This window comes from Canis aureus, chromosome 2 (assembly GCF_053574225.1).
Source record: "Canis aureus isolate CA01 chromosome 2, VMU_Caureus_v.1.0, whole genome shotgun sequence".
NCBI lineage: Eukaryota > Metazoa > Chordata > Mammalia > Carnivora > Canidae > Canis > Canis aureus.
Window position 1 is genome coordinate 26,170,848 of NC_135612.1, and position 19,394 is coordinate 26,190,241.

The window sequence follows — 19,394 nt, forward strand, 5'->3', positions numbered from 1 at the left end:
CATCTTAATATCTAAGAAATATTATTTTTCAGGGCACCTGGGCAGCTCAGTTGGTTAATAAGCATCTGCCTTTGGCTCAGGTCATGGTCTTGGGGTCCTGGGATCAAGCCTCGAGTTGGGCTCTCTGCTCAGTGGGGAATCTGCTTCTGTAGCTCTCTCCCTCTCTCTCACTATCTCTCTTTTTCTCTTTCAAATAAATAAAATCTTTAAAATATATGTATATATTATTTCTCCTCTTATATGCTTTATCAGAAATTTAGAATTTTGGCATTCATAGGTAAGCAACATTTTATATGATGACACTTAAATCTAGATTTCCTCAGGAAATACTAAAATCATTGGTCTTCATTATTAAAAACAGCTTGTATTATACAATAAACACATTTAATATTTTTATCAATTTGTATACCAGGAAATGTAGGCTATAAACATATGGATTTTACATGCTCTAGTGGAATATTAATGTATAAATGAATACACTGATATATGGACAAGGACAGTGCAAAAGATATACTAGATCCAGTATTTGTTTTGAGTTCTTTTCATAACAGAACTGTTGGATTCATATTGATCTTTCTTCAGCACATTTCTGGTCCCTTTGTGACTGTTCTTAGTATTTATATGTCTAGCTAGGCAGAAGGAAGAAACCCATGGTTGTCGAATAGTGAGTGATATGTATTACTGTTGTATATAAGGATTAAATCTAAAACCTAGATTTGATTACAAAGATTCTAACTCAAAATTTGTAGTACTTCTACTTCATGAAGCTCTAGGGTTCCATGAAACATTTTATAAGTGAAATAGACTGAGTTTTTCATTCTGTTTTTTTCATAATCTGTTTATATGAGACTAATCTGTCTAAATCTAATTCTTTTCTTTTATTCAGTCTCCTAATTACGTTTTCATCCTCACACCCTGTTTTTGCTATCAATTATATTTTGGCTTCCAGTTGTAGTATATCAGAAATTGAATAATGTGTTACCACCTATAGGCAGAAAATTAATTGTACATGTTTATGACACAGAAAAGCATAATCTAAGAAGAGTTCTTTTTTCCAACTTCTGTACCCACCATTTTCAGACTTACTACCTATATATTTACATATTTGTTATTGATGTTGTCATTTCAGATGCCTGTGCCTTCAATAAAGCATTTACTTAAACTTTTATCTTTTTGTCATGTTATTATTTGCATTTTATCATTCAAATAGACCATCTTATTAAAATCCTATGATTCAAAAAGTTTTTAAAAGACTTGCTTAAACCAAGTTACTTAGTCATATACTAAACTAACTGTTGTATCTTGGTTTACCTCTGAAGTGGGAGAAAGTACCAGTATTTTTTCGGGGGAGTGAAAACCTTCCCTTCCTACAATCTATTATCGTTAGTCTTTGGTTTTGTGCCTTCGCTGTAATGATATAGGTTTGTTTCTCCTTTATTCTTTGCAGAGTGCTGCAGCAGCTCCCAGCCCAGTGCTAGGAAACATTCCCCCAGGAGATGGCATGCCAGTAGGTCCTGTACCACCAGGGTTCTTTCAGGTACTCAGAGAAACTCTGACTAGGAATGTTAAGGCATAGGAACTCCTGCTTGATTTTATTTAAAGATATGAAGGAGAATGAGGCTGTTATAATTCTAAAAGGAAAACATAATATGTGCAGCCAACTCTTGATATTCAGAGATTGTTTATCAAGTGTATAGATTAGCCCTTCCTTCCTATGTTTTATTTGTTGTCAAATTTTTATTCACTTATTTATTTTGGCATTTCCTTCTTCAAGTAAGAAAGAAAGGGAGTGGAAATGCAAACTGGCCCATTAAGTTAACTGTGGTAAAGATGTGGTGGGAGAAGAGGCTAAAGATGAAGTTCTGGAATGATAGATGGATTTTAACTCCCCCAGCTATCCAGATCTCCATGAACTAAAGATAATCAAGATTTGGCTGTACTTTCAAAATATGGCTAAATCATACTTTTTCATTTATCAAAATCATAGGATAAATCAAAATATTTTGATAATCATCCTTTTGGCTTTTAAGCTAGAATTGTTATTAATATTATTATATGACATTTTAAAATTGGATTTTAAAATACATGTGCTAGTATTTTAAAATCTCAACAAGACCATTTATTTTAGCAATGATGATAATGATTTTTACAGTACGGATGTGCTGTAATTCTGAAGATTCTGAAGTTTCTTTTTTTTATACTTCATAGTTAATTTTTTATAACATCCTTTGAGAAAATTAGCAAGAACGTAGTTAAGAACTAGAATTGGAAGGCATTATGGGAATTAATGTAATATGCTATATTTTTAGTGAATTACATTAGGTATTTACAAACTGATTTGTCACTTTAGTATTTTTGTATTTTCAAAATCCTAACAGTCACTTATTAGTTGATTCATACCATCATTACAGGGTAGATCAGTGTACTTATAAATGTGAAAATAGAGGAATAAAATCTTCCATAGTTACAGCAATTGAACACAAAAGTCTTAATTAGAACCTAGTACCAACTCTGAAATGTAAAGTCCTTTAGGATATGCTTATTTGGACAGCTACTCTATATTAATACTGAAGTGGTCTAGAATATTCAAATGTCTTTTAGAACTCATATTCTGTCTTAAGGGCCCTTTCTTATAACCTGGGAACATGTTATAACTCTTAATTATTAATAATTAATTTAATTATTAATTAAACAATATTTAAGATAATAATAATAGCAAACTGCTTATTAACTGCTTACTGTATATCACGCTTTATTCTAAATATTTTACATAAAGTCTTATTTCTGACAATAACCCTAAGCATGAAGTATGTATTATTATTATTATTATTATTATTATTGCACAGATGGAAAAACCAAGGCTTGATAGATAAATGGTTTGCACAAAGTCAGAAAATGACAGGGTTGGGATTCAAATCAAGGCTCTCTGGACTTCTGCCATAGAATTTACCTTTTAAAGTTCATAATTGATCATTATTCATAAAATATTTTTAGCTCATTTATTTTTTTTTTCTCTCATGCTCTATTTCTCTTGCCAAGGATGAATTAGAGTTAGGGAGTAAATCAAAAGAGTTTATTTACATATAAGAGCTAGTAGAAGCTCTCTAAATGGCACTTTTAAAAAGAGGGGTGGGTGGAGAAAGAGGCAAAATACTTCCAGGATTAATACAAAGATGTATTAACCTATACATTTTTATGTTCACATTTTATAAAATGAACTGTTCTCCTCTTATCTGTCTTCTGCCTAATTCTGGGTAAGAGTAGTTGAAACAGAGTTAACTTTGTTTTAATTATTCTAGTGGGATACATACTTAAGAACTACTACATACCAAGCACTGTGGCAGGCATCTAAAAATGAGTATGTTAATATATACCTTTCTGAAGCTCATTGTCTAGCCAAGAGGCATTATTAAAAATAAATAACTGTAATATAACAAGCTATGTGTTGTAACAGAATCAAGGGTAATATTCTGTGACAGCCTAGAAGAAGAGCTGCAGAGTCTACATGAATGAAGTTGAGAGTAGTTTGGAAAGTTTTCCAGGAAAAAAAGGTGGGAACAATGTAAGCAAAAGTATAGAGGCCCTCAAAAAAAAAAAAAAAAAACATACATTGTGGTTAAGGAGAGAGAGACAAGCAATTGGAGTCTAGAAAGAAGATGGTTGTATTGAGTAGAGACTGTGCTCTCAGAGCAAATCAGAGGGCCAACAAACCCAATCTTTGGAAGTCATTGTCAGGGAAATATTGTTAAAATAATAAATGAAATCTCGATTGGCATCCAAAGATGAGTTAGGCAAAGAGGCAAGGAGTGAGAGAAAGAATAGTATAGGAAGAGGGAAAAGAATTTCCAAAAGCCCAGAGGGGAGAAGAGAGAAACTAAATATTTAAAAAACAAACAAAACAAACAAAAAAAAACAATGGAGTTTACTTAGCTAAAGAGAGAGTGGCTAGTGATGAAGCTCCAGAGGAACCTTGAAGAGCTTGTAGGTCAGGTAAGAGTTTGAACTTGATCTTAAGGGCAGTTTTAAGCGATTGATGGATTTCAAGCAGGAGAGAAGCATGTTAATATTTGTACTTGTAGAAAAATCACTCCAATGTAGCCAGAATTGCAGAGGGACAGGTCTGGAGGTAGGGAGACCATGCAGGAGGCTGGTACAGTGATCTAGGTGAGATTTAATGATGGTCTGAAGGCAGTGGGTGTGGAGAGAGAGGAGCAGATTTAAGAGACAAATGCAGAGGGTGTGAGCAAAAGAATTCAAGAATAGTGCCCTGGTTTCTGTCTCAACTTGGACAGATGGGAATTTTATTTTCTAAGATAGAGACCAAAAAGTGGAGTAGGTTTGAGGTGGGATAGATGAGGTTCCTTTGGGACCTATATAGTTAGTTATATTTGAAGCCAAAGTGATTGATCCAGGCTAAAGATAAAAATTGCAGGATTACCGTTGTAGTAAGAGCACTTGAGTCGGTGGAGGTAGGTTAATTATCCAGCAAGAAAATACAGAATGAGAGAGTAAGATGATATGCAACTGAATTTCAAAAACATTAACACTTGAAAGATAAAGAACTTGTTAAAGAGAGTGATGCAAGGGAATCAGTTGACTATTGTTAAGTAGCCCAAGGAAGAAACTTTGTAGACCTATAGAAGAGTAGTGGCAGTAAGATTGGAAAGGAAGAAGTAAGTAATTCATAATTATGTTTGATAGGCTTTAGTTGATAAACCAAATTTGGGGTAGGAAAGAAAGAATTGGAAGAATCAAGGATCATCCTTAGGTTCCTTCTTTGGACCTCTGGAAAGTTTTAATGGTTTTAACTAAATTAGGAGAGACAGAAGATAGAAAAAGTTACATATGTCACTCCTCTTTATACAGGGAGACCATTCTAGCTAATCCCAAATATTCTTTTTCCCTATTCAACAAAATTAATTCCAGTCTCCCTAGAAATAATACCTCTTTGAAATATTGAACAACTCATACTATCAAACTTAAAAAAAAAAAGATGTTATTATCTTTTGGGTACATATAATGATGGGATTGGTCTATTCAAATATTTCCTAAATATCAGCATTGGTTTCCTACAGTGATTGGTCTATACTTTGGTGTACTTCTGGCTGTAATGCCTGTTGTTAATGAAGAGTAGCTGACTTCTATGACTATAAATAGCAGCAAACAATCATAATTCAAGTCCAAACACCAGTTTCTAATTCAATTCCAAAAGGAATATTAACCTCCAAGAATTTATCCAGAATGAGAATAGTTTTGAATTCCCATTCTTAGTGAGGAAATTCAAAGCTTATGTGGGGTCAACTGGCATGGGACGAGGCCAGGAAAGAATTGAGCCTATCAGAATGTGATAAAATAAAATAAAACGAAACTAAAGAAAGAAGAATTTGAAAAAAAAAAAAAAAAGAAGAGTTTGTAATTAGCACATAAAGCACTGGCTTCAATAATTCTGAGTTTTACACACTAGGTGATTATACTGTAAAATTTAGAGTAGTGTCTTTTTGTGACAGATATTAATATTGTTCATACTTAAACTTTGACATCTTTACTGAAATGGAAGAGCCTCTGTTGTTGAATACTAGACCAATTAAGTAAAATCAATGGGAATAGTAGATCATGCAAAAGGACATATCAATTTAATAAAATAAAGCCATTTAAAATAAGACACATATTTATTTACTTGGAGTCTTTTATCGAATGAGTAATTTGTATACAAAATCCTATAAATTTTCAAAGTGACCTACCTACTCCGGAACTGGTGAATGACTTCAGAGCAGCTTACTTAAATTGAGAAGTCTTGCTCCTGGGTCCAGGGGAGGCAGTAGAAGTGGCCACTGTTCTAACTAGAGTTTGGTAGTTTTATTGGAAGAAAATGCATTATTATGGTGGAAGTACACATGGTAGGCAATCAGAACTGAGTCTATACTCTGAGTCTCCTGTCCCCACGCTAGAATTGTATGTGAAATTTCATTGTATGCCAAGATATTAATTATGTATTAAAAGCATCAATCTTCTATTTATTCATTTTCTTATTATTATCAAAAGACAGGCAAATTGTGGTTCCTGTAATTTATTGAATACGTAGTAGTGTTCCTTGAACCAATGAGATTTTCTTCTTATGTATAACCATAAAAATGGTTTAGTAAAATGCATAAAATAAAACAAAGTTCTTCCTTTGTGTTTAAAGAAATTAGACTATTTGTCACCTTATGAAGTTCTGTCATTTTACAGATTTGGGTAACAAGAAAGTTTCTCCTGTGAATGTACCATTACTTGTATACTACCTTGAAGAAATGGGCATTTTTTATTTCAACCAAGAAAATTTGGGAGGGAGGTGAAAATACTTTGTTTTTTCCTCCTTTCTGGTCTTTACCACAAGAAAGCTTTTAAGTAGAAAAATCTATTTTGTTTTTTGTCACTGTAGATAAACATATCCATATCTTATATTAAAAACATAATCTTTTAATAAGTGCTAATTTACATCCTTTGAGTATATAACTAATGTGGGATATGCTTATAAATACCTAATTTTTGAGCACTTTATACCCTTTGGCTCATTTTTACCATGTATTATGTTTTGTTTTGATTTTTATCTTGATAAATTTACTGTACTCTACTCACTAGATTGTTAATTTTCTTAACTGTAATTGTTGAAAACTAGTAATACTTTGATGTTGGGTTATAAATGTAAAGTTTTACATCAATAAGATTATAAATATTTGTTGAAGATAGAACATACCAAGCAATTTAGTTTCAGACTGAGATGATCATCCATATTTTAAAGTCTGAATTGATAGAAACGGATACTGTAGACAACATGTTGCAGCAGGTTTTAAGTCACATTTTGTTTGCTGGCATAATGTTAGCAATGGGAAAGCTGCTTTGCCATCTAGTGGTGGTTTGCAGACGTCTCTCCTTGTTCAGGGTGTATTTTCCAAAGGTTCTATTTTTAGCAAGACTGCACTGTAACAAGCTGACCTAATGCTTTGACATAATAATAATACAATAAGAAGAATGAAAAATGAAAGAAACCTTCCCTTTTCTCCATGCTGTTGTTACTGACAGAAAGAGCTCAGTATACATGACATTCATAAAACAATGAAGACAACAAAGCTCAGGGTAATACACTGTACTTGATATTTTAAAAGAAAGGATCAAAATGAATCAAAAAATGAGAAAAAATGATTATTTAATTTAACAATCAAATGATCTTGAAACTAAAAAGGGAAAAACATTTACAAGCTTTGGTTAAATGTTTCTTGAGGTGGTTTGGTATTTAATTTGTTTCTGGAAATAAGTCCTATGTTTTGAAGATATTCTCATAACTCAGTATACTCATCTGCTCTGCTATTCCTTCTTTAAAAAAAAAAAATTTATTTATTTAGGGGCACCTGGGTGGCTTAGTTGGTTAGGCATCTACCTTCAGCTCAGGTCACCATCCCAGTATCCTGGGATGGGGCCCTGTAGAGATTTCCCTGCTCAGCGGGCAGCCCACTTCTCCCTGTCTCTCTGCTGCTTCCCCTGCTTGTGCTCTCTCTCTCTCTCTCTCTCTCTCAAATAAAATCCTTTCTAAAGATTTATTTATTTATTTGAGAGAGAGAGAGCACACATGCGTGCACAAGTAGAGGGGAGGGAGAGAGACTCCAGCAGACTCCTTGCTGATTGTGGAGCATTTAACAGTGCTCAATGTCATGACCTTGAGATCATGACCGAGCCAAAATCAGGAGTTGGATGCTTAACTGAGTGAGCCACCCAGGCACCCCTGCTCTGCTATTCCTATGTAAACTTTTATACAATTATTCTATAATCAGTAACATCCTTTTTACCTTGTTTACTTAAATGGTCTACATGCTTTCTCGGTTCCCTTTCATTATTAATCTTGGTATTGCCTTTACTCCCATTGATTTTCTTTTCCTCTTATCCTTCCTGACCATGGCCTATTGCAGTTAATTTTAGGAAATTCTCTAAACCAGTAGAAACTTCCTTTCCCTCTCCCTGGAAGTTGTAAATAGAATCTCCAATCTTAGATAATAAGCCAAAAAATTAGTATATCCTATCTTAGTTTGAATGAGTAGGGTACTGAAAATCTCAAGTAGACTTGACTTACTGAACGATAATATTGTCAGTATATACAGTTTAAAAATCCAGACATTAAAAATAAGTGTTTTTCAGAGTTAAATACACCATGATTTGGGGAGTAGAGGTGGGGAAGGTTGCTTATTTATCAAAGTTCAAGACATAAAAATTAAGTTTAATTTTCTTTAAAATGTAATTTTGAATCTTTAAAGAACAGAGATTCTAAATATTGAAAATAGAACAAGTCTTTCTTTAGTACAAAGATAAAAAGCAGCCTAAAAAAAAAATAAAGGTGGCTGACAGCTGCTGGCTTTGATAATGCTTTCCTGCAGTTGTGGTAATAGTTTTTCTGGCCTCAACTATTAGAACAAATTAAAACTGCTCAGCTTGAGTAACTAAGTAGGCTTTTTTAAAAAAATTGCAGTTTCAAACAACTAAAGATCCTACAGCATTAACTAGAGGGACAGAGAGCAAAGAAGAGAATATCAGGGCTTCAGAGTCTACATGGGTTTCTTAGTAGAATGGAATGAAACTTTTTCCTGTTAGAAACCTTTTTTTTTTAAATTTTTTATTTATTTATGATAGTCACAGAGAGAGAGAGAGAGAGAGAGGCAGAGACACAGGCAGAGGGAGAAGCAGGCTCCATGCACCGGGAGCCCGACGTGGGATTTGATCCCGGGTCTACAGGATCGCGCCTTGGGCCAAAGGCAGGCGCCAAACTGCTGCGCCACCCAGGGATCCCTCCTGTTAGAAACCTTACTTTTTTGTTTATTTATCAAAATGAATATTTAGGAAAAGGTAACTTGGCCATCCTAGACCAATATTGGTTTTCCTTTTACTTTAATGCTGCATCTGGTAACTAAAGGTGTTAGGATATTTAGTATGAAGCAATAAAATATCATATTTTAAAATCACATCTTTAATAAGAGCTGTTTTTCAGCTAATTCGAAAAAAGAGTCTTTCTTTTGAAAAAATCTTATTATTGAAAATTCTTCCCAGAGTGCTTCAGCTTTTATTATAGCTATTGGGGTGGGGGGGGTAGAATGTATAGTAAATTGCAAATATACAAAGGCAATTTATAACAATTTTAGTTTTATTTAATGTTGGTTACAGAAAAAAAAATGGTCACCATCCTTTGGGGAATTAAGGATAAGGATGGGTGGGACTCCTGGCTGCCTCAGTTGGTGGAATGTGCCACTCTTGATCTTGGAGTTGTGAGTTCGAGTCCCAGGTTGGGCGTAGAGATTACTTAAATAAATAAAACACTTATAAGGAAGAATAAAGAAAAGAATGAATTATGACATATATTACAAATGCCCTACATGGGTGGGATAGATTTGTCTTAGGTATACATTAGGATGTCTTAAGCTTTTTTAAAAGATAGCTTATCACTAGGTGGTGTTCTGAAATAATTTATCTTGTATCTGTATGAGGAGTTGACAAACTTTTTCTGTAAAAAGAGAATAAATATTTTAGGCTTTGGAGACTTTGAGGTTACAACTCCTCAATTCTGTTGTTGTAGTGCCCTTCTGGTGTAAAAGCAGTGTTGGACACTGTTTTGGAGTGTTTTGGAGTGTTTTGTAACAAAACTGTTTGAGGGAAACTTTATCTACAAAAGCAAATGGTAGCCACATTTAGTGAGTGAACCTTTAACTGGCCCACCACTAGATAGTTTATAGGAAATCTAAGGGGTAAAGGCTAAGAACAATGTTCCTCCAAGTATGTTCTGTGTAGTACTGACACGAGAGTGCTAGAAGTCAGCCAGCTTCCAGAATATCAGAATTCTTGGGGGTAGAGAGTGAGGCAGAAATCTTTTGTGTTTTTGTTGTTGTTTGTTCATTTCTAACAGATGAGTCTTGCAAACTAAAACTTGAGAACCATTGGCAAAGATTGCTTAATGACATACAGTAGCAAACATTTATTGCAACTCAATGAAGTTGGTGGGGTGAGGAGTGAAGGTTGAAAGAGTAAGTCTGCAGGCATACAACTCGGTGAAAGGCAGGCTCCTGGAGATATGACTGGGGCCTATGAAGTAGGGTGCAATCCCAGGGCAGGCTGCCTAGACCTGACCTTGGGCCACCTGCTCTCCCTATGAATTTAAAAAAAAAGAAAAGAAAAAAAGAAAAGAAAGAAAAGAAAAGAAAGAAAAAGAAGAAAGAAAGAAAGAAAGAAAGAAAGAAAGAAAGAAAGAAAGAAAGAAAGAAAGGGAAAGAAAGAAAGAAAGAAAGAAAGAAAGAAAGAAAGAAAGAAAGAAAGAAAGAAAGAAAGAAAGAAAAAGATTAAAAGAATTCCCTGCCCACATGGGACTTAGAGTCTATTAAGGGACATAGTAACAAAATAAATAATTATTTTTAAAAATATGATATATTAGACTGTGGTACAGACTAGGGAGAAAAAATGAGACCTAAAAGGAAAATAAGCATTATTGCCAAAGATTTAGATTGGGTGGCCAGAGAAGGACCCATCAAGAACTTGCCGTTTTTTGTAAAGATCTAAAAAAAGTGAGAGAACAAGCATATGCTATCTGGGGACAAGCAAGTATAAAGCCCCTGAGTTCAAAGCGTAACTGGCTTTTTCCAGGTACAACAGTAGGTCTAGGTAGCTAAAGCGTAGTGTCCACTGGGGAGACTAGTTCTACACGAAGTCCTAGATAATAGAAAGTCACATCGTAGAACTTTATAGGTCACTGTAGGAATTTTGGATTTTACTCTGAGTGGAGCATTTTAACAGTTATTCTGGATACTATGTTGAGTTTAGTCTACAGGAGGGAGGAGTAGACACCGGGAGACCAGTTTGGATGTTGTTGCAAACTTTTGACCAGAGATATGGCCTAGGCTAACGTAATAAGAGTAGTGAGAAGTGCTTGGATTCTAGGTATATTTTGAAACTCAAGCCAACAGATATTGGTGATGGTCTGGATATGTGCTGTAAGAGAAAAAGACAAATCAAGGGTGACTCCAAGGCTTTGGACTTAATTCAGCTGGAAGAATGGAATTGATATTTACTCGTGTAGATCAGACTTCCGCAAAGAGGTATGAGGGGGAATACCAGAAGCTTAATTTTGAACTTGGTAAGATTAAGATGGCTATGAGATATTCAAGAGATGTTGAGTATGGAATAGAATATCAGTCTGCAGTTTTGTGGTTCAGGCTTGGGCTAGAGTCATTTGGGAGTTACTAGCATATGGTTAATATTTAAAGCTATATGCTTGAATGAGAACATCAAGATCATGAGTATTGATAGAGACAAAGAGCTCTAGAATGCACCTAGTGCATTCTAATGTCAAGAAGTCTGGGCGATGAGGAGGAACCACCAAAAAAAAATGCTCCAAAGAAGGAGCAGTCCCAGAGATAAGAAGAAAACCAGGCAATGTGGCATTCTGGAAGCCACGTGGAGAGAGGATTTCAAGGAGAGGAATAATCAACCGTGTCAAATGCTACTGATAGTTTAAATTATTTGAGGACTGGCGGTTGACCGTTGGATTTAACAAGAAGGCAATATGTGGCCTTGATAAGGCCAGTTTCAGTGGAGTGATGGGCATAAAAGCCTAATAAAAGTAGATTCAGGATAAACTGGGAAGAGAAAAATTGGAGACAATAATTGTGCCCAACTCAGAGTTTTGCTCTAAAGGGAAAGCGAGAGATGAGGAAGTGGATGGAGGGAAAGGGGAGGAGGCCAAAGAAATGCTGCTGGGAATGAAGTGTTGGCTATTATAAACTGTTCATCCCTGCTGAGGAACAAAGAAAACCGGCCTGCTGGTGCCTTGAAGAGGAGCATATGGGCTACTGCCAGGTATCATGCGTTATACCCAGCAAGCAGGTATAGTCTTGAGTATAAGATAGAATGCCAGGGAATAGAGTAATGGGAACAGTAGGATACTTTTCAAGAAAGAGTAAAATAGAAATTAATTACTTCAAGTGCTTGCAAACATGAATACTACCTGTTTTCTATCGTTTTTATATTATATACATTACTTTGACATCAGTAAATATTTTCCATTCGAATTGTCTTATCAACTTTATGTACATATATCTATTTAAGTTGTATATCAAAATGTATATTTTAAATTGGAGATGGAGAAATCACTTTGTGCAATTTGAATTTTCTCATTATTGCTTTTTTTATACATTCTAGCATTAGTCAAATTAGTAAGCTCTATTTTCAATATAGACTTTTGGTGCATTAACAATTTCTATAAACTTGTTCTGTAGAAAGACTATTCTATAAAGTTTAGACATGATTTGTATAACTTTAAATATAGATTTTTGTGGGGACGCCTGGGTGGCTCAATGGTTGAGCGTCTGCCTTTGGCTCAGGTCATGATCCCTGCGTCCTGGAATTGAGTCTCGCATCACACTCCCCTCAGGGAGCCTGCTTCTGCCTCTGCCTATGTCTCTGCCTCTCTCTATGTCTTTCATGAAAAAATAAATAAAATCTTTTTTTAAAAAAAGAAAATGATATGTAAAACAAAAAACTCGGTTTTCTAGTATTTATTTATTTTTTCTTTATACCTTTTAAAGACCATTGGCAAAGTGGCATGATCACCAGGGCAGTATATTATGACCTAGCCCTGACCTGTGAAGGAATACTATGTCTAATCTGAGGCAGTGGCATAGAGGAGCTATGTCTCTCTATGTCTATCATGAATAAATAAATTAAATATTAATAAATAAATAAAGATTTTATGTTTATAGGTAAGTTAACCAAGTGAATATGAGAATGTCATTTCATTTTTAAAGAAAATCAATATATATATGATTTGTCACTTGTATTAGAAGACCAAGACCACAGGCCAGTTTATTTAACATTCTTACTGCTATTTGAGAATTTGAAAAGACTTAATCAGTAGAATCTTCCCTACCATATTATCAGAAGGATAAGAGAAAAGCAGCATTCTTTCATTCTTTCTCTTTCTCTTTTTTTTTCCCCCCCGATGGTACATTTAGGTAAATTAAAGTACCTCTCTCCTATGGGGCAAATTTACATGGAAGGATGAATGTAAAATAGGGAAAAGGAAGAATAGAATACTTTTGCATTCTTTAATGAAAAAAGTAAGGGTGATTTTAAAAAACTATTGTTACAGCTTCTTTTATAAGGTAGTACTTTATCCTAAATTATCAATCCCAAATATGTATTTTCATGCCCATAATGTAATTTTTTAAATACATTAATTTGGGTTGATTTGTCTGGGACTTCAGTCAGTAGTGGAAGGTAGCACAGAGCCAGATTCAGCTTATGTAGGACTCAAGCTACTTACCTCACAGACAATAACAATAAAAATGTGTCTCTGTGTATTTGTAAATATAAATTGGTCTAAAACAAATTATTAAAGTTTTTGGTAGAGTGTTTTCCAACTTTTATAGCTTATTAGACAGCAGATAGCATGGTCCTCACTCACAATCCAGAAGTCCACTGCCACACGCCTCTAATATATGTAATGAAGGCTTGAGAAATAGTCTCATCTTCTTGAAAAGGCCCATAATGTAAGTGAGCAATTTTGATGCTTAGACTAAATCCATATCAAAAGAATCAAACCTGCTTATAAGTCTGTGCTGAATTGGATTAGCTTTACAAAAATAACATCTAGGAAGCTGGATCTGGTAATACTTTACAGTTATCTTATATGAGCTATTTTAATTAAGTGTTGATGATGATAGAATATCTAAGATGTATGGGAGATAAGCTACATATTTATGCTTATCAGCAGAATGCGCTAGCACAAGTGTGTCATTTTGTGAGCTAAATTAGTTTAATACTAGTTGGAATTAAAATATGTTAATCAAGAGTGTCTTATCCACTGGGGTGTCAGTAATGTCTGATGGAGGTTTTTATGGAAAACAGAAAAGAAACTAAACAAATTAAGATACATGAATTGTAAAGTAACTTTGACGAAATTCATTTGATGTATAATTTATGCTTCATTACTTTTCTACAGAAAACTCATGAAGCATCTCATGGAATTATAAAAATTAAAATATGTGAGCATTTTTACTATATGAAAGATGGTTGTAGTGAAATGCAGAAGTCACAACACCAAAGATATTTCAAAATAATATTCTCAATAATATTATTATAGATAGCACATGAGTTCAAGAAAGTTAGCACAATTAAAAAAGATTTACTTCTAAGTGAAATAGGGAACAGAAAACTAGGGACTAGAAATCTATATCAGGTGTGCCTGGCTGGCTCAGTCAGGTAAGCATCCAAATCTTAATTTTGGCTCAGTCATGATCTCAGGGTTGTGAGATCAAGCCCACCAAGTTGGTTACGCACTGGCATGGAACCTGCTTAAAATTCTGTCTCTCCTTCTCCTTCTGCCCCTCCCTGCCTCCCTCTGTTAAAAAAAATAAAATAAAATAAAAAAGGAGAGAGAGAGAGGTCTATATAGGAAAATATGTACAGTAAAGAGAATTGAATTCACTAAAAAAATGGACACAGAATGAATAAAAGGTAATATTTAGTGATTAAAAGAATGTTTACGCTTTGGGTAAAATCTAATATTGTGAACATATTTTTATTACCTTTCCAAGACTATAAAAAAATAACTATAACCTACCTTATTTGTCATTTCCAAAAATTTTGTTTGGAAGAAGTTGTTCCCTTGAAATCTTCTAGAATAATTTTCATGTAATGGAATTGTGTCTTACTCCCTGTGTCTGCCTAAACTGCACATCAAAAATATCAGAAGAAAGAGTAAATCTGTCTAAAGTCATATCTGCACAGGACCAAGTGAGCTAGTTATTTGATATTTATGTAATTAATATATTCTTTTCTGCCTGTATGTCACTTTGCATCTTATATTTTTTGCCTAAACAGTGATGGAAGCAAAATACTTCTTAGCAAAAACCATTTTCTTACAGATTTGGACTGAAGATGGTTATGTGCTAAAAACAATATGATAAGAAGACAGAATGTTTCATGTTCTTACTCAAATACTGAGCCTTTTTTTAATGGAAAGAAAATATGTAAGCTTAAAAATGTTATTTCTGAGATCTGAGGATTATCTCCCTTTGAATATATTTCAGTCCAAAAAGAGGAGGTAGGGCCCTTCGTATAAACGCAGCACTGTATTAGACAGCTAAGAGATGAACTGCAATAAGGAATTGATAGCACTTCTCAAGGCTGGTCTGTGCTTCAAGAAAAGTTCAATTAAGGTAACACACTTTTTTTTTCCCAAATCATGTAAATTAACCTGACATCCTTTTATGCCAAAAACTGCTAATTTGTAAAACTAAGAAACATTTTTTTCAGCCCTGGCACCCCAGAAATAGCTAAAGAAATGTGAAAGCAGGTGGCTCAGTAAGTTAAGCATTTGTCTTCACCTTGGGTCATGATCCTGTACGGGGCTCCCCACCCAGCAGGGAGTCTGCTTCTCCCTCTCTCTCCACCCCTCCCTCTGCTTGCACACACTCTCTCCCTCTCTGTCTCAAATAAATAAATAAAGTCTAAAAATAGAAGCCTGAAAGCAGTAGGAGGGGGGTAAAAAGCCTTAATAGTCATTTAAATTATAAATTTCCTTAGGTGTTGTTGATAGGGATAATCTAATTATAATTCAGTAACTACTTCAGGTCAATACTTTGTCCCTTACCTGCTTTTATGAGGTCCTCTGGAAAATATAAATTATCCTATTTATGCAAACAGAATTTTCCTTCTATACACAATTGATAAGCATGTACTCACTATACAAACCAGATTAATTATGCTAATACTGTGGCTTACTGTTTACAGTCGCAATAGATACCACCTAGTTTTAACAAGACACTTCGGTCAGGTGAGATTTTATACAAGTGAACCAAACTTCATTGCATCTTTTGCTATTTTTTTAAATCTTCCATCAGTGTTATTCATTCACTTAGTCAATGACCCAACTATGGAAACAATCAAATATTTATTGAATACAACTCTACGTTCTCTCTTAGAATGTGCTAACTGCTTCTTTTCCTTCCTCATGAACCTCATTATAAGTACATTATAATGAACAGTTTGATTATAATGATGATACTCTTCTAATAATACTGCATCCATTCATCACTGTTCCCTACTCATCAAATATTGCCTTTTAACATGTGACTTAAGAACACTAATAAGTGGACTAAAGACAACATATATTATCAAAACTCTGCCAAAAATGTTTAAGAAAAGAGAACTAGAGCTTACTAAATTTATTTTATTTCAGTTGTCGCATTTCTTAGTTCAGTGAATCAGAAGCGCATGCTAATTAGTGCTTTATATGCAAATTAACTTGCTTACCTGAAAATACCACTGCCTTTTCAACTTTTCCTGGTTGAGTGGTAGCAAGGGTAAAGAATTCTGCATCAAGTGAATTGTTGTACAGTTGCTGGGGGCCAAGGAGGAAGTGCCAAGTCAGGCAATTTATTTATGGTCAGTTGGTCATAAGAATGAAGTGTGTGTATGTGCCTTCATTCTATAAAGGTATTACTGTAGCAGGATGTTCTCTCTGTAAGAAAACTAAAATGGCAATTAAGAAATTTGGTCTTTAAAAAAAAAAAAAAGAAATTTGGTCTTTGGTTTCCTTTTACATAGTAAGGAGATTGACCTAGTATACTTTAAAATTTTCTGCCATAAAATGTGTCCAAAAATTACACTCAAATAAAATTTTATAAGCCAGATTTTATTATAATTGTATAGTATGAAACTTATAAACTTCAACTGAGTAATTCCGATGAAGTCATCTTTTAAGTGAGTGTTCATTTTTTAAATTGTCTGTTCATATTTTCCTAAACTTGATAATTGGGTTCTTTCAAGTCATTTTAAAATACTCTTTCTTCAAAAATTAGAAGCAAATTTCACAGAATAATTTAGTCCTCAAAGAAGTTCAGTTACTTTACATAAGTCTCAAAATTGTGTTTTAGAAACATGACCTCAGACTTCTTTCATAAGAGTACACTGTTCTAAATGTCCATTCTAAAGAAATCAATATTATTCTTCTCTTCATCACTGATTTGTTCTAAATTGTGCTTGTAAAATAAAATATATATATAGAAAATAGTATGTGGTATATATAGTATATAAATAGTATATAGAAAATGCTTAAGTGGCATTTTAAAGAAACTTATTTTTTAGTGATTTTAAATTTTCTTTTAAAGGTTTTATTTATTTGTTTCGGGGGGGGGTGCATGAGCAGGGGAAGGAGCAGAGGGAGAAGCAGGCTCCCCGCTGCAAGGTACCCCGACACAGGCTCCAGGCTCCAGATGGATGCAGGGCTCCATCCCAGGACCCTGGGATCATGACCAGAACTATAGGAAGATACTCAAATGACTGAGCCACCCAGGTGTTCCTTAAATTTTCTTTATTATCAATTTATTCTCTGAGACTTATATTTAAAGAGTTTCTAGGGGTGCCTGGCTGACTTAGTGGAATTTAGTGGCTTTGATCTTGGCGTTGTAAATCTGAGCCCCACGTTGGGTATGGAGATAACTTAAAAATAAAATCTTTAAAAATTAATTGAAAGTTTCTAAAAGCCATGTTGAAATATTTAAAATAAGATATAAGGTGATTTGGGCACCTGGGTGGCTCAGTCAGTTGAGTGTCCTACTTTGATTTTGGCTCAGGTCATGATGTCAGAATTGTGAGATCCATCCCAATGTGGGGCTCTCACTGGGTGCGGAGCCTGCTTAAGATATAAGATTCTCTCTTTCCCTCTACCTCAAACCCTGCCTCTCTCCCTCTGAAAAAAAAAAAAAAAAAAAAAAAGAGAAACAGAGATAGAAATAAGTTGATTTATATATTGCTATATCAATTTTAAGGATTCCAGTTTTTCGTTATGGATTAATTACCTTGATTTTAAGATAATTACACACATGACACTGCAGTGTCCTGAATCCTCTATGATAATAGCATGAACAAAGTGCTAAGGAAGTCGAAGGAGCAAAGCCTATAGAAATTCTTAAAAGAGGAAGTGACCTTTTAAACTGTCCCTTGAGGGATTAGCAGAAACTTACTTGGTAGAGAAAGGAGAGTACATGGTAGTCTCAAGAAACAGAATATTCTGGTGTTTTTATATCATAGTTATGTTTTCTAAAAACTATTAAAATGTTAGAAAATATTATGGTGATTCATGGTAGCTGCACTTGTGAGCATAGCATAATGTGTAAATTTGTGGAATCACTGTTGTATACCTGAAACTAATGTAACAATGTATGGCACTCAAATACACTCAATATACTTAAAGCTATACTCAAATATACTTAAAGCTATACTCAAAAAAATAAATATTTTTTTAAAAAATATTAAAGTTAACATTTCAGCCATATGTTATTTAAGAGGTACAGTTAAATCATGTTATGTATTAAAAGTTAGAAAAAAAATAAAATAAAATAAAATAAAATAATAAAAAATAAATAAAAGTTAGGACTTAAAGTGGTTCTTAGCACCTGTAATTTCAGGATGGGCAAATCATTTATAAAACAATTTCATTGGGAACATTTGGGATCCTCAGAGAAGGAAAGAATCCTACTGAGCAATCTGACTTCACCTAGTGTGAGGAAAGAGAAAGAGCTGGTTCCTCCTAATTCTTGGGGTGTTGATACAAAGCACTAAGGGTTTATGAAAGATCAAATAAGAAGAGGCAGACTAGCAGAAAGGGCAAAGAATAAAGGAAAATCTCTCTTTTAGGGAAGCAGAAGTTTAAAATTCCATGAATAATTCTTGGTATAATGGAAAATAATCCTTTAAGATTGAATGACATTCATTCTGAAATAAATTATGATTCTAAATGGTATGATCTTTTCTCTAAAAGACTACTTAGAGGAAACGAGCTGGACCTTCGGTTTGTATTTCTGTTACAGGTTTTTTGTGTTTTTTCCCCCCATTCATTTAGTTACAAAATTTTATCAATTTCTCTGGCTTAGTATATGTTTGTATTCCTTTCACTTTTGGATATCCCATTCTTTCTGGGCAGATAGCTGAAACATTTAGAAAGGAGAAATTATGCCTATAAATGTAGTTTCCATATGTCAGAATACTAACAGTGCTACTCATTTTATCTTGGGTTATAAAGAACCTGACTCTTTGAGTTTCGCCTAATTTAGAAAACTTTTTAAAAGCATAGCCTTGGTTTTCATTTACTCATAGCACTACATGTTCTATCAAGTAAGGGTGATGTAATTATGACTTCTGAGGGAAGGCACCAGATTGAAATATTATTTTCTGTGGGTTTTCATTGACACTTGCCATTTGATGAAGAGAACATTCTATTTCTTTGAATTAGTGGACTGATGGAGAAAACAGTTTTTCCAGAAAATTGTTTCTCCTATTAATTACAAGACTGGAACCTTAATCCTAATCAGAAGGCAGTGATG

General features: G+C 34.1%; 1 protein-coding gene across 11 annotated transcripts in view; it reads left to right on the forward strand.

The window, feature by feature from the left end:
* Positions 1 to 19,394, forward strand: part of SSBP2 (single stranded DNA binding protein 2) — a 308,559-nt gene that overhangs the window by 225,490 nt on the left and 63,675 nt on the right. For 8 of the 11 annotated variants that reach the window (XM_077866330.1, XM_077866340.1, XM_077866290.1 and 5 more), the window contains one exon: positions 1,448 to 1,537. The exons of the other annotated variants lie outside the window; for them this stretch is intronic. In XM_077866330.1, the coding sequence (XP_077722456.1) occupies positions 1,448 to 1,537 (90 nt within the window). The remainder of the gene's footprint in view (positions 1 to 1,447; positions 1,538 to 19,394) is intronic. 11 annotated transcript variants of the gene reach the window in all.